At 31.2% G+C, this 14,482-nt stretch overlaps 1 protein-coding gene across 2 annotated transcripts in view; it reads left to right on the top strand.

Moving 5' to 3' along the window:
• LOC113378634 overlaps nt 1–14,482 on the top strand; it is a 138,040-nt gene that overhangs the window by 30,274 nt on the left and 93,284 nt on the right. For both annotated transcript variants that reach the window (XM_026619191.1, XM_026619190.1), the window contains exon 2: nt 9,657–9,793. In XM_026619191.1, the coding sequence (XP_026474976.1) occupies nt 9,657–9,793 (137 nt within the window). The remainder of the gene's footprint in view (nt 1–9,656; nt 9,794–14,482) is intronic.

Raw genomic sequence — 14,482 nt, 5'->3', positions numbered from 1 at the left:
TTGGGGTTTTCATAGTTATCCATGCTATTTAAATAGTCCTCCAGAGCAAAAGGTCGTCTTCGAACGCGGTGCCTCGGTAAGTGGAGGGGTGATCACCCTTACAGCTACCACCATTGCTTGTGACCATTGGAGCGCAAAAAAAACACCCGCTCCGGCCGTGCACCTTTATTGGCATCCTCTTGCTCCCGTGGGTGCGGCACGTTGATGCCGGGAGTTTCCACGCACGGTGCGCTATATGGATCATCCCATAGATAAACAAGTATAAATAGATAGCAAACAGGACCGCTTTTCGATTATTTTAATTTTAATTTTCCGCTCCTGCTATTGAGGCGCGACGAGTGTAGCGTGAAAATTTACCCCTTGGTTCAATTCTAGATAAATCCCAATCCATAGATTTAAGTCTAAGATAAATTTATATATATTTTTACAATAAATCTGAAATTTTAATATGACCAATAATAACAAAACATACTCATAAAACTATATTTTCATATACATTAAAAACATTTTCAAAAATGAAATAAAATTAATATTTAAGCAATAATTAAATATAAATAATAAAACATATCAATAAAACATATTTAAAGAATTTAAATAAAATACAATTATTAATAAATAGACAAGATTTTCTAAATTTCGCAGAAAAATATACGTGTTTTTTCTGCCTCAGTCGAGTTTTATTGGCCTTGAGACTTTTCTTGTATTTTTCGAGAGCTACTTTTTATGGGGTCCTGTTCATTTTCATTCTTATATTTTCCTGAGAGACATCGTTTCACAGTATTGCACCAGTTATTAACAACAAACAATATAAATAATTTAGAAAATTGAACATCTCCGATCCTTATTATTCCAAAAAAATGTGCAATAGATTTTGATCAAAATTTCTGGTGTAATCACTTTTTTTTGTTTCAAATATGTCTCAAATCCTCTATAGCTTTTCAGCCCAGTTTCTTAACGCATGCGGCTTTTGTAAGAATTTTTTATCTTTATGAACTGTATTTAATTCAATACTTTTTTGACACTGTGGTACGTGACACTTCGCCATATTGAAAATTATTATTAATTCTTTTGTTTTTCTGAAGTATTCGTCCGTAATCGGTCGTCATCGAGTGGTACCGTACAATAGGCCTGCGGGTTTGATAATACGATATGACAAAAAGGTCATTTGTTCTATGTTTGCTTTCTATCATCTACACATCTCTTTCAAGCAGTGTCCCCTCATCCGCTTCCGTACGTGACCCTAGGTCAGATGGTGTGACCAACCTTTCTAGCCAAAAGGGAAGTTTTTGATTTTTTCCGCGATGCACGGACGGTGGCTGTTACTCCTCAGCTCCGATGCCAAATTTGGTACGCGAGTGCTATTTTATTTCGCCCCAATCCGCCGATCTTACGATCGGTTAGGAACTCCCTATCCGCCACCTGGGGACGCGCCCGGTAGGAGTTTGGCTTTTCCCGACGGGGTGTGTATGTGTGTGTGTGTGTGCGTTTGTGTGTGCGAATACAAATTTTCGTCAATGATTTTGGGAACCCCGATCAACCGATTTGAATAATTCAAAAAACATTCCATACGTATTTATAAGGAGACGTGCTTATTAGTTTTTGGCGAAGGCAGGTCTATCCGTTCCAAAGATACGAGACAAAAAGTGCCAAACATGGTAACTCAGTTTTTAAGAGAGCGGAGCGTCCGATTTTAATAATTCAAAAAACATTTTACTTGTATTGACGAAATGAACAATTGGTAAAATTTTGGGGAAAGCAGGTCTAGCGGTTATGAACTCTCGATAGAAATAAGTTAAAAAAGTGTCATTTGGCGGTCAAAAATGTTTATTGGACATATGGGTCATTCTTTTACAAACCGGACACTAATTAACCTTGACATTTTAGAATTGTCTGAAAATTTGTTTACAGATACTATTGATAAAATCATTTGACACGTATTTCAGATTTTGCTGAAAAAAATTTTTTTACGTAAATATTTACGATTGAAATATGGATTTTTTGCTCAATTTCTATGAACATCATCTGCGGTAAATTAATTATCTCCAGATGTGCTGATCCGATCAGTATTATTTTTTTTTATTACACTCATATTGAAGTGAACTTTGTAATGACTAAAAAATTTTTTTTTTGTTTTTGCAATTTTCTTAACAATAATAACCCTTAAATATTTACAAAGGTTTTACTCGGCCTTTACCCGAATTGAATCGATCCAAAAAAAACATATATTTTCTTTTTTTCTCTGCAACAAAATTCTTTTTACAATTTGTTGGAGGTTTTGTTACATCGAAAGATATTAAATATTTTCAAGCGCGAGCCGCGCTTTTCTCGTCGTGGACCTCAAAGACTTGTACTCATTTGTCACTTTGACAATGAATGACAATTTTATTGTTTTTCGGTTGAAAAATATTTTATAATTTCGCTTCTGGCGAAAAATGAACATATAGTCGAAAAAAAACATTAGGGGAGAGCGGAGCTTAAAAGTTTTTAACAACAATATTTGAATGTAGACGGATTGTTCAGTTAGATTTTTCTAATAATATAAAAATGTTTTTCAGCCACTTTTTTTAAATTCGTCATTTTCCGTCTTTACTCCATAGCCTGGATAAAAAGGGATCGACTTATTTTTAATTTTAATAGAATTTTTCGTAATAATAGCTAAATTATATAGCCAATGTAAAATAAAAATTTCATTCGTATATTTTTATAAAAAAAATACCAGATATACCTTTGATCTGATGCTTTGTCAGAAATATTTATCAGCAGAGTTAATTTACTATTAATTTATATATATACGATATATATATATATATATATATATATATTGTAAAATAGCTTTTTTCTAACTTAATTTAATTTTTTATTTACTATTTCCTTATTATTTACACCTAGGCCAGTATGAAGGTGTGGTTGACTCTGTTTACCCCACCCACATGTAAGCTTTAGTAGAGATTATATCAGAAAGGGTTGAAGCCAACTTAAATATTCCTCTACATTCAATTCTACAATTCAAATAAATGTTGTTAAAAATTTCTAACTTCACTTGTTTTTGAGATATTGGCAGTGGATCTTTTTACCCACGAACTTTTAAGCTCCGCTCTCCCCTAATGTTTTTTTCGACTATATGTTCATTTTTCGCCAGAAGCGAAATTATAAAATATTTTTCAACCAAAAAACAATAAAATTGTCATTCGAAAGTGGCAAATGAGTACAAGTCTTTGAGGTCCCCGACGTGAAAAGCGCGGCTCGCGCTTGAAAATATTTAATATCTTTCGATGTAACAAAACCTCCAACAAATTGTAAAAAGAATTTTGTTGAAGAGAAAAAAAGAAAATATATGTTATTTTTAGGAACTCCCTATCCGCCACCTGGGGACGCGCCCGGTAGGAGTTTGGCTTTACCCGACGGGGTGTGTATGTGTGTGTGTGTGCGTTTGTGTGTGCGAATACAAATTTTCGTCAATGATTTTGGGAACACCGATCAACCGATTTGAATAATTCAAAAAACATTCCATACGTATTTATAAGGAGACGTGCTTATTAGTTTTTGGCGAAGGCAGGTCTATCCGTTCCAAAGATACGAGACAAAAAGTGCCAAACATGGTAACTCAGTTTTTAAGAGAGCGGAGCGTCCGATTTTAATAATTCAAAAAACATTTTACTTGTATTGACGAAATGAACAATTGGTAAAATTTTGGGGAAAGCAGGTCTAGCGGTTATGAACTCTCGATAGAAATAAGTTAAAAAAGTGTCATTTGGCGGTCAAAAATGTTTATTGGACATATGGGTCATTCTTTTACAAACCGGACACTAATTAACCTTGACATTTTAGAATTGTCTGAAAATTTGTTTACAGATACTATTGATAAAATCATTTGACACGTATTTCAGATTTTGCTGAAAAAAATTTTTTTACGTAAATATTTACGATTGAAATATGGATTTTTTGCTCAATTTCTATGAACATCATCTGCGGTAAATTAATTATCTCCGGATGTGCTGATCCGATCAGTATTATTTTTTTTATTACACTCATATTGAAGTGAACTTTGTAATGACTAAAAAATTTTTTTTTTTGTTTTTGCAATTTTCTTAACAATAACAACCCTTAAATATTTACAAAGGTTTTACTCGGCCTTTACCCGAATTGAATCGATCAAAAAAAAAACATATATTTTCTTTTTTTCTCTGCAACAAAATTCTTTTTACAATTTGTTGGAGGTTTTGTTACATCGAAAGATATTAAATATTTTCAAGCGCGAGCCGCGCTTTTCTCGTCGTGGACCTCAAAGACTTGTACTCATTTGTCACTTTGACAATGAATGACAATTTTATTGTTTTTCGGTTGAAAAATATTTTATAATTTCGCTTCTGGCGAAAAATGAACATATAGTCGAAAAAAAACATTAGGGGAGAGCGGAGCTTAAAAGTTTTTAACAACAATATTTGAATGTAGACGGATTGTTCAGTTAGATTTTTCTAATAATATAAAAATGTTTTTCAGCCGCTTTTTTTAAATTCGTCATTTTCCGTCTTTACTCCATAGCCTGGATAAAAAGGGATCGACTTATTTTTAATTTTAATAGAATTTTTCGTAATAATAGCTAAATTATATAGCCAATGTAAAATAAAAATTTCATTCGTATATTTTTATAAAAAAAATACCAGATATACCTTTGATCTGATGCTTTGTCAGAAATATTTATCAGCAGAGTTAATTTACTATTAATTTATATATATATATATATATATATATATATATATATTGTAAAATAGCTTTTTTCTAACTTAATTTAATTTTTTATTTACTATTTCCTTATTATTTACACCTAAGCCAGTATGAAGGTGTGGTTGACTCTGTTTACCCCACCCACATGTAAGCTTTAGTAGAGATTATATCAGAAAGGGTTGAAGCCAACTTAAATATTCCTCTACATTCAATTCTACAATTCAAATAAATGTTGTTAAAAATTTCTAACTTCACTTGTTTTTGAGATATTGGCAGTGGATCTTTTTACCCACGAACTTTTAAGCTCCGCTCTCCCCTAATGTTTTTTTCGACTATATGTTCATTTTTCGCCAGAAGCGAAATTATAAAATATTTTTCAACCGAAAAACAATAAAATTGTCATTCGAAAGTGGCAAATGAGTACAAGTCTTTGAGGTCCCCGACGTGAAAAGCGCGGTTCGCGCTTGAAAATATTTAATATCTTTCGATGTAACAAAACCTCCAACAAATTGTAAAAAGAATTTTGTTGCAGAGAAAAAAAGAAAATATGTTTTTTTTTTGGATCGATTCAATTCGGGTAAAGGCCGAGTAAAACCTTTGTAAACATTTAAGGGTACACATATATGTACATCAAATTATCAGATATTTTATAGAGATTTTAATATTGTGATTATTTTTTTAAATTTTGGAAATATTCTCAAATTTTTGTAAGAAACCAATTTTTCTTAATTTTTCAAAATTTAGTTTTTTTTTTGAAAATGATGATAAATTTCGCAAACTTGATTTTTTTGAAAATTGGATTTTTTTTTAGAAAATTTTGATTTTTTTTTTGAAATTTTTTAAAATTACTAAATTTTCTGTAAATGCATTTTTTGCACACCATCTACTCAAGCAAAATGTTTTTTGAATTAATCTTATCGAATAATCCGTTATTTCAAAAACTGCTTAACCGTTTTCACAACCTTTGCTTTCCATACCTCCGAAACGGCAAAATTGCCTTTTGCTAAAACGCCTCGCTATAGAGTACGAACCGAATGATTTTTCAATCATATAAATCGATTATTCCGTACTGTCGAAAATGTCTAGGACATTTGTTTGAGCCATATACGTGAATTTTAAAATTAAAAATCTTGGTACAGAACCCAAAAAAATTGACACAAAATGTGTACACATTATTAAAATCTCTATAAAAAAATATCTGATAATTTGATGTCCCTATGTCTAGTGGACATTTTTATCGCGAAATTACATTTAAAAAATTATTAAGAGTCCATAACCGTTGGATCTGCCTTTCCAATAATTTACACCCACCATTTTTCCGAAAGGGTAAAATTGTCTTTGGCAAAACCGCTTCGCGATCGAGTACGAATCGAATGTTTTATTAACTTCCAGTAGGGCAAGTTATAGTAATCGCAAAAAAATCGAAAATGAAAATTTTTATATATATTTACGTTTCAAAGATTTCTGAAAATTTTGGCATGCCTTAGAAAAAATGGATGTATATGTGTGTGTGTGTGTGTGTATGTACGTGTGTATGTATGTGCGGATACAAATTTTCGTCGACGATTTTGGGAACACGGATCAACCGATTTTAATAATTTAAAAAACATTCGATTCGTATTGATAAGGAGACGTGCTGATTAGTTTTTGGCGCAGGGAGGTCTAGCCGTTCCGAAGATACGGGGCAAAAAGTGCCGAAAACGGTAACTCAGTTTGTAAGAGAACGGAGCGTCCGATTTTAATAATTCAAAAAACATTTTACTTATATTGACAAGGTGAAGAACCGATCAAATTTTCATAAAGGCAGGTCTAGCGGTTTCGGAGATCTAATGAAAAAAGTAAAAAAAATGCCATTTGGCGGTCAAAAATGATCATTAGACTTATGCACATCAAATTATCAGATATTTTATAGAGATTTTAACAATAAGTATGAATTTGGTTTACAGTCCTATGGGTTCCGTACCAATGTTTACGCGTTAGACGGCGACGCGGCGCTTACACGCTTTGATATTTTCTCTTTATGCAGTTAAAGCAGTACGATTGCTTTGAAAAAAAGTTTAGATCTTCCAAAATATGTCAAAATAAAGAAAACATTTTTTTTTCAAAAAAAAAAAAATAAATTTTTTTTTTTAATTTTTTTTTTCAAAAAAAAAGTAATTTTTGGTCCAATTTATAGTTTCTCAAAAATCTTATTTTAATCGTTTAAAAAAAAAAATAATAATTTTGGTACGGGAAGTTCCAGCAATTTGCCTTAAGGCACGATGCCTTAATTACCTTAAGACAGAATTCCACTTACAGCTAGTCAATTATTTGAATCGGTTATTCCACACTGTCGAAAATGTCGAGGACATTTGTTTGAGCCATATACGTGAATTTTAAAATTAAAAATCTTGGTACAGAACCCAAAAAAATGACACAAAATGTGTACAAATTATTAAAATCTCTATAAAATATCTGATAATTTGATGTCTAGTGGACATTTTTACCGCCAAATTACATTTAAAAAAATATTGAGAGTCCATAACCGTTGTATCTGCCTTTCCAATAATTTCAACTGTTCTTCGTTAATCAATACAAATAAAATGCTTTTTGGATTATTCAAATTGGACTCTCTCGCTCTCTCAAAAACTGAATTATAATTTTTGTTTTTTTTTTGCCCCGTATCTTCGAAACGGCTTGACCTGTCTATGCCAAAAACTAATCAACACGTCTCCTTAACAATACGAATCAAAAGTTTTTTAAATTATTTAAATCGGTTATTCCATACTGTCGAAAATGTCAAGGACATTTATTAGAACAATATACGTGAAATTTAAAATTAAAAATCTAGGTACGAAACTCAAAAAAAAAAATACACAAAATGTGTACATATTATTAAAATCTCTATAAAATATCTGATAATTTAATGTACATAAGTCCAATGAACATTTTTGACCGCCAAGTGGCATTTTTAACTTCCCGAAGGAGAAGTTTATGTTTTCATAAAAAAATCCGATTCGCTAATTTTATGTTTTCTCGACGTTTCAAGCCATTCTGAATCGAATGAGACCAAATTTGGAAAAAGTAAGTGTGTGTGTATGTGTGTGTGTGTGTGTGTGTGTGCGTGTATGTGAACAGATTTTTTGCCATAAATAGACAGTTTTCTCAAAAACTGTTGGACCGATTTCAAAAATTTAAAAGCCATTCAATGTATTTCGATGAGGACTAGCGTTTCTGAGTTTTGTGTGACGATCGGCCGAGCCGTTTCGTTGTAAATTGCAGAAAAGTGAAAAATTTTTCGTCCACGTTTTAGCCCGCAATTCTTAATCGATTTTGAAAATTCAAAAACCGTTCGAAAGATATTGGTTGGGAATCGTGCTGATTAGTTTTTGGTAAAGATCGGCCGGGCCGTTTTCTTGTAACAAAGTTTTTTAAAAAAAATTTCGACGATTTTCATTATTATTTTTTTGATGGTAAATACCATAGTATTGTAGATCATACTAAAATATTACAGCCCTACGACAACTCGTTCAGCTTTAAAAATTCATCAAAGTTTGCAAAAATTAGTATCGTTCTTTTGGCATTTGTCAAAATTAGACTTTTGATCGACGTTTTCTCAAAAACGCCTGAACCGATTTCAGAAATTTAAAAGTCATTTGATGTATCTCAATGAGGACTATCGTTTATCAGTTATGTGAGACGATCTGCCGAACCCTTTCTTTGTAATTTGAAAAAAAGTGTTAAACTCTTCGTCCACATTCAAGCTCAAACTACCGAATCGATTTTAAAAAATCAAAAACTGTTCGAAAGATATTAGTTGGCAATGATACTGATTAGTTCTAGGTGAAAATCTGCCGAGCCGTTTTCTTGTAATTAACTGTTCGAAAAAATTTAAGCCGATTTTTATGGAACTTTTTTTGGCGATATATATCACGATCTTATACAACTTATTGAAATATTACGCCCTTACGACAAGTAGTTTAATTTTAAAAATTCACCAAATTTTAAGAACATGAGTAGTTTTTTGACGTTTGTTAAAATTGAAATTAGACGAATTACTCGGTATAACGATAGAGTACTTGGTCTTAATGAACACAATAAACCATTAAAGTCCTAAGGAAACTGGTTTAATTATAAAAATTACTAATCTTTGAAAATTTGCTTTTAGAAAATACTCCGAGTTAACGTGTTGGTTCGTTTTCAATTATGTGTAATAAATCCCCTCGGAATACTTTTAATGGATTATAAGTTAATTTATTTTTTATTGATTAAGTCGATTATTTAATCATATCGGGAAGTTCATGTAACTTGCCTCAAGGCAAAATACCAAACCATTTTTTAACATATTTTTATTGAGAGTCCATAACCGCTAGACCTGCCTTACAAAAATTTAAACAGTACTTCATCTTGTCAATACAAGTAAAATGTTTTTTGAATTATTAAAATCGGATGCTCCGTTCTCTTAAAAACTGTTACCGTTTTTGCGGCTAGACTTGTCTCCGCCAAAAACTAATCAGCACGTCTCTTTATCAATACGAATCGAATGTTTTTTAAATTATTTAAATCGGTTGATCGGTGTTACCGAAATCGTCGACGAAAATTTGTATCCGCACACGCGCACACACACACGCATAAATTTGGAACGTAAAAATATATCAAAAATTTCATTTTCGATTTTTTTGCGATTACTATAACTTACCCTACGGGAAGTTAATAATAATAACATTAATAATAATAATAATAAATATAACAATTATTAATAAACAATAGTTACAGAAATATTAACAAATATAACTATATAATAGAAAACTGTTCAATATTTTCATCATATTAAGCAGTTTTCGAACACTTATAGAATGATTGTATAAATACTTACATTTACAAATTATACTCGTAATTACTATTCTGCAGCCCCTATAATAATTCTCTGTACGTATTTATAATCAATCTAGAAATAACTACAGAAGATGCACTGGAATACCAATACAACCCTGTAACTGGTGGCTCCATAAACTTTAAAGTACGTGCATCAAATGATGCACACATTGCCCTTACAACTGGGAGTGCCGAATCTGAGCCTATGTATGAGGTAAGTTGTATCAACTTCTAACATTAAACTATTGCTAATACATATTAATATTCTGATTTAATTTCGTTTCGCTAATTAGACGTATTTAATTAAAAATCAACGCTCTAATTCAATGATTATTTTATTAGACATCGGTATTTTTGAACAACCTTTTATTTTATGTATATAAAATCATGACACACTTAATCTAAATTGTAGTTAATTTGCTCCATACTGCGGCAACGTTAACTTAAATTCCTCGAAGAATAAACTATTTACTTATTGAATAGCAACAAAAACAATTCACATAATTGGTATAGTATATAAACTATTGGGCCCCGCCCCACCTTGAAGTTTCTAAAAACAATTTTTATTTTGCCTGAAAAAATGTGAATTATAATTTTCAAGATAAAATCATTAATACATTGTTATCAAACATCATAAAATTTCGGAATAAGACAAAAAAAACGGAAATTTTCAATTAATTTTATGATTGTTTTTTCGAAATTGATTTAATGCAATACTTAAGCTTGGTGCATGCTGCACAAAGATTTTATATTAGGTTCTAACTTACTGAGCTTTAAACTCAAGTCTCCATGTTATGTTATTTCAAGTCTATTTTTTTATCAATAAATTATAGCAAATTTTTGTGTATATGGTTACATATGGGCATTTGGTTTCAGTTTCTTCATAAAGCCATTTTTTAACGAGTCTACTTAGCTGGTAGACATTTTCTTAACTCAGAAAGAAATTATATCTAATTTTTATATATCTTTTTTTGTTAAATCTTTTTTTTATTTTAAAATAGGAACGGAGATTTGTAGTTATTATGTTAGCAACTGAGTAAGTGCGCATTTTTGTTCGAAATTTGTAGTTATCAGGTTGACATCTAAATAAGTGTACATTATTGTTAGAAAATCAAAACTAATTTTTGCGTGGAATTAAATAACCTTGTGCTGTCATGTATTGACCATTTTGATCGGTGATCTTTTGTTATCTTCCAAGAAGCATCATCGTCCCACGATAATAAAAACTTTCAGTTTTTATTAGAAAACTGAATTAGGCACAATTTGACATCATAATTTTTTTAATTCAAGGGTTTTAATCAAATGGTTCATGGTCGCGACTATTTGTTGAATGTGGAGAAACATTCCAACCAAGCCCCAATAATTTTTAAACATAGCCGAGTTGATTCTATTAGCCGAATCGATTATTGCTTTAATTAAGTTGTCCACAACTTTAACTGGACAATCAGAGCAACATTGAGTGAAATATCACCAGGATGAAATTTTCCAAACCAACTTTGACATATTTTAAGGCTTCGACACCATAAACAGCATCTGACTTTAGGAAAATGCAAAATATGACAAAAATGTTTGTTTTGATTTTCTATCTTTCAACGAACACTAAACGAAAACTACGAAACCGATCAAAAAAGTATTTTCTACTAATTGACAATTGAATTTCTTACTATACAATAAAAAAATGTTTTACATGTAGACTACCTCAGCAAACATAAGGATTTATTTGAAGCAATTTAAGAGTAACTAGTTGGTTTGGTATTTAGCCTTAGGGCAAGTTACATGAACTTCCCGATATGTTTAAATAATCGACTTAATCAATAAAAAATAAATTAATTTATGAGTGATTAAAAGTATTCCGAGTGGATTTATTACACATAATTAAAAACGAACGAACACTTTGACTCGGAGTATTTTCTAAAAGCAAATTTAAAAAAATCAATAATTTTTATAATTTAACCAGTTTCCAGGACTATAATGGTTTATTATGTTCAAGACCAAGTACTGTATCATTATGCCAAGTAAATAGTCTAATTTTAATTTTAACAAATGTCAAAAGAACTACTCATTTACTCATTTTTGATGAATTTTTAGAATCAAACTCTTTGTCGTAAGGCCGTAATTTCTGTAAGTTTTATAAGACCATGGTATATATCGCTAAAAAGAAATCCATAAAAATCGGCTTAAATTTTTTTTTCAACAGTTAGTTACAAGAAAACGGCTCGGTAGATTTTCACCTAAAATTAATCAGTACCATTCCCAACTAATATCTTTCGAATAGTTTTTGATTTTTTAAAATCGGTTCGGTAGGATGACCTTAAATGTGCACGAAAAAATTAACATTTTTTTTAACAGTTAATTACAAGAAAACGGCTCCGTAGATTTTCACCTAAATTTAATCAGTACCATTCCCAACTAATATCTTTCGAACAGTTTTTGTTTTTTTTTAAATCGGTTCGGTAGGATGAGCTTAAATGTGGACGAAAAGTTTAACACTTTTTTTAACAGTTAATTACAAGAAAACGGCCTTCCCAACTAATATCTTTCGAACAGTTTTTGATTTTTTAAAATCGGTTCGGTAGGATGAGCTTAAATGTGGACGAAAAGTTTAAAACTTTTTGTCAAATTGCAAAGAAACGGCTTGGCAGATCGTCACACAAAACTGACAAACGATAGTCCTCGCCGAAATACATCAAATGGCTTTTAAATTTCTAAAATCGGTTCATGCGTTTTTGAGAAAACGTCGATCAAAGGTCTAATTTTGACAAATGCCAAAAAAACGATACCAATTTTTACAAACTTTGACGAATTTTTAAAGTTGAACCAGTTATCGTAGGGCCGTAATATTTTAGTATGATCTAGAAGACTATGGTATGTATCTTCAAAAAATCATAAAAATCGTCGAAATATTTTTTTAATTTTATTACAAGAAAACGGCCCGGCCGATCTTTACCAAAAACTAATCAGCGCGATTCCCAATCAATATCTATCGAATGGTTTTTGAATTTTGAAAATCGATTCAGAATTGCAGGCTAAAACGTGGACGAAATTTTTTTCACTTTTCTGCAATTTACAAAGAAACGGCCCGGCCGATGGTCGCACGGAACTCAGAAACGCTAGTCCTCATCGAATTACATCGAATGGCTTTTAAATTTTTGAAATCAGTCCATCCGTTTTGGAGAAAACGTCGATTTATGTCAAAAAATCTGTTCACACACACACACACATACTTTTTCAAAATTTGGTCTCATTTGATTCAGAATGGCTTGAAAGCCAATGGCTTCGGGAAGTTAAAAATGAAATAAAATACACATTTATTAGCTGCTGGTAAATCTGCTTTGAGACTAGATCGATTCTATGTTGACTCAATAGTTTCCAAACAAGTAATAGCATGGTAACACTATGCCGGTAGCGTTCTCGGATCACATGGCAGTCATATTGAAAATCAAAACATCAATACAGGTAATCCTGTACACCTGTAATCGGTAAAGGATTTTGGAAAATGAACTGCCAAATTCTCCAGAACCAAGAATTTGATAATAAATTCCAAGTGAAATGGAAAAAAATTAAAGGATCGTTCAAAAATATGAATATAATAGAATGGTGTCAAAAACATGCCATGAAAAAAATTAAATACTTAGCAAGAGATTAACCAATACAAGAAATATTTGAATTTAAAAATACAATTTTAACAATTTTATATGATATAAAAAATGATGAAATTAAAATAAGATCAAAAACTCAAACTATAACAGAAGAAGAGCGATTAACAACGTATTGAATACCAAAGAAAAAAAGAAACGGAGAAAACAAATTTATTAAAAACTAGCCGACCCGACAGACTTTGTCCTGTCAAAAAAATTTGTAATGTGGCGGTGTTTTGTTCCTACCTTTTTACTATTCTTTGCAAAAAATTATTCCGAACACAACCGTCACCCTGGTAATAATTCGGTGTGAATTAAAAATAATTAAATAAAACACTATAAGCATTTAAAAGTAAGTAATTTTAATCATGCAAATCATAATTCAAAATTCAGTTCAATTTTCATTGTAGTGCTTTGTGATAAACAATGTTTTTTGTTTGATTACCTGGCGCATAGACAAACAAATCTGATGGTTTTCCAATACGGGAACAGACAACATACATTTTTCCATGTGAGAAACATGGATTTTCCAAATTAATACCACAAATACTTAACGATACCATAAACGCACTGGAAACTGTAGTCGTTTAATCTCAAATAGTATATCAGTCGGAAACATTGGAATGCAAGGTGCGAGAACATCTACTGCTTTATACTATTCTTTCAATATAGTAGCTTCCATCACGTTGTTTGGTAGTTTTTTTATCGCTAACCTTCGAATTTGCAACGGTTGCAAATGCGCGGTTGGTCGATATTTTGCAACATTATAATTGCCGATCCAACCTTTAATTGAAGATTGTGAGGTGACAATCCTAGCAAATCCAGCGAGTTTAAAAACTCCGGTGGATCGTCTTGGTTAGTTGCCAAATCAACCGATTCGCCTCAAATTTGTTCTTGAAATATAGCTCGTTAATTAATAGAAAGATATTTACATGTTTATATAAATATAATAAAAATTAGATTATCAAAAACTACACAAAATGTCATAACATAGATCATTGTTTTTTCTACAAATTTCGTTGCCTACTCGATTAAAAAGGAAAAGGGCTGTTTTTAGGGTTTTCCCGGCAATTATTCGATTTTTTCTCGCCGTAAGAACCATCCTTGGACATGAACGAACATTTTAAAAGAATAATTGGGCAAATTGGTCCAGGCGTTGTTGAGCTATGCGCTTACCAACACATTTTGCGATCCATTTTTATATATAAGATATCCTGAATTCTTTACACATTAATTAATAAAACTACTGAAATAATCAATGAAAT

The sequence above is a fragment of the Ctenocephalides felis genome, unplaced genomic scaffold (assembly GCF_003426905.1).
Source record: "Ctenocephalides felis isolate EL2017-DRISC unplaced genomic scaffold, ASM342690v1 CF-g0.4_SCAFFOLD_01886, whole genome shotgun sequence".
NCBI classification, from domain to species: Eukaryota; Metazoa; Arthropoda; class Insecta; order Siphonaptera; family Pulicidae; genus Ctenocephalides; species Ctenocephalides felis.
Note: the sequence above shows the minus strand (reverse complement) of the source record. Positions and strands in the feature narration are given on the sequence as shown.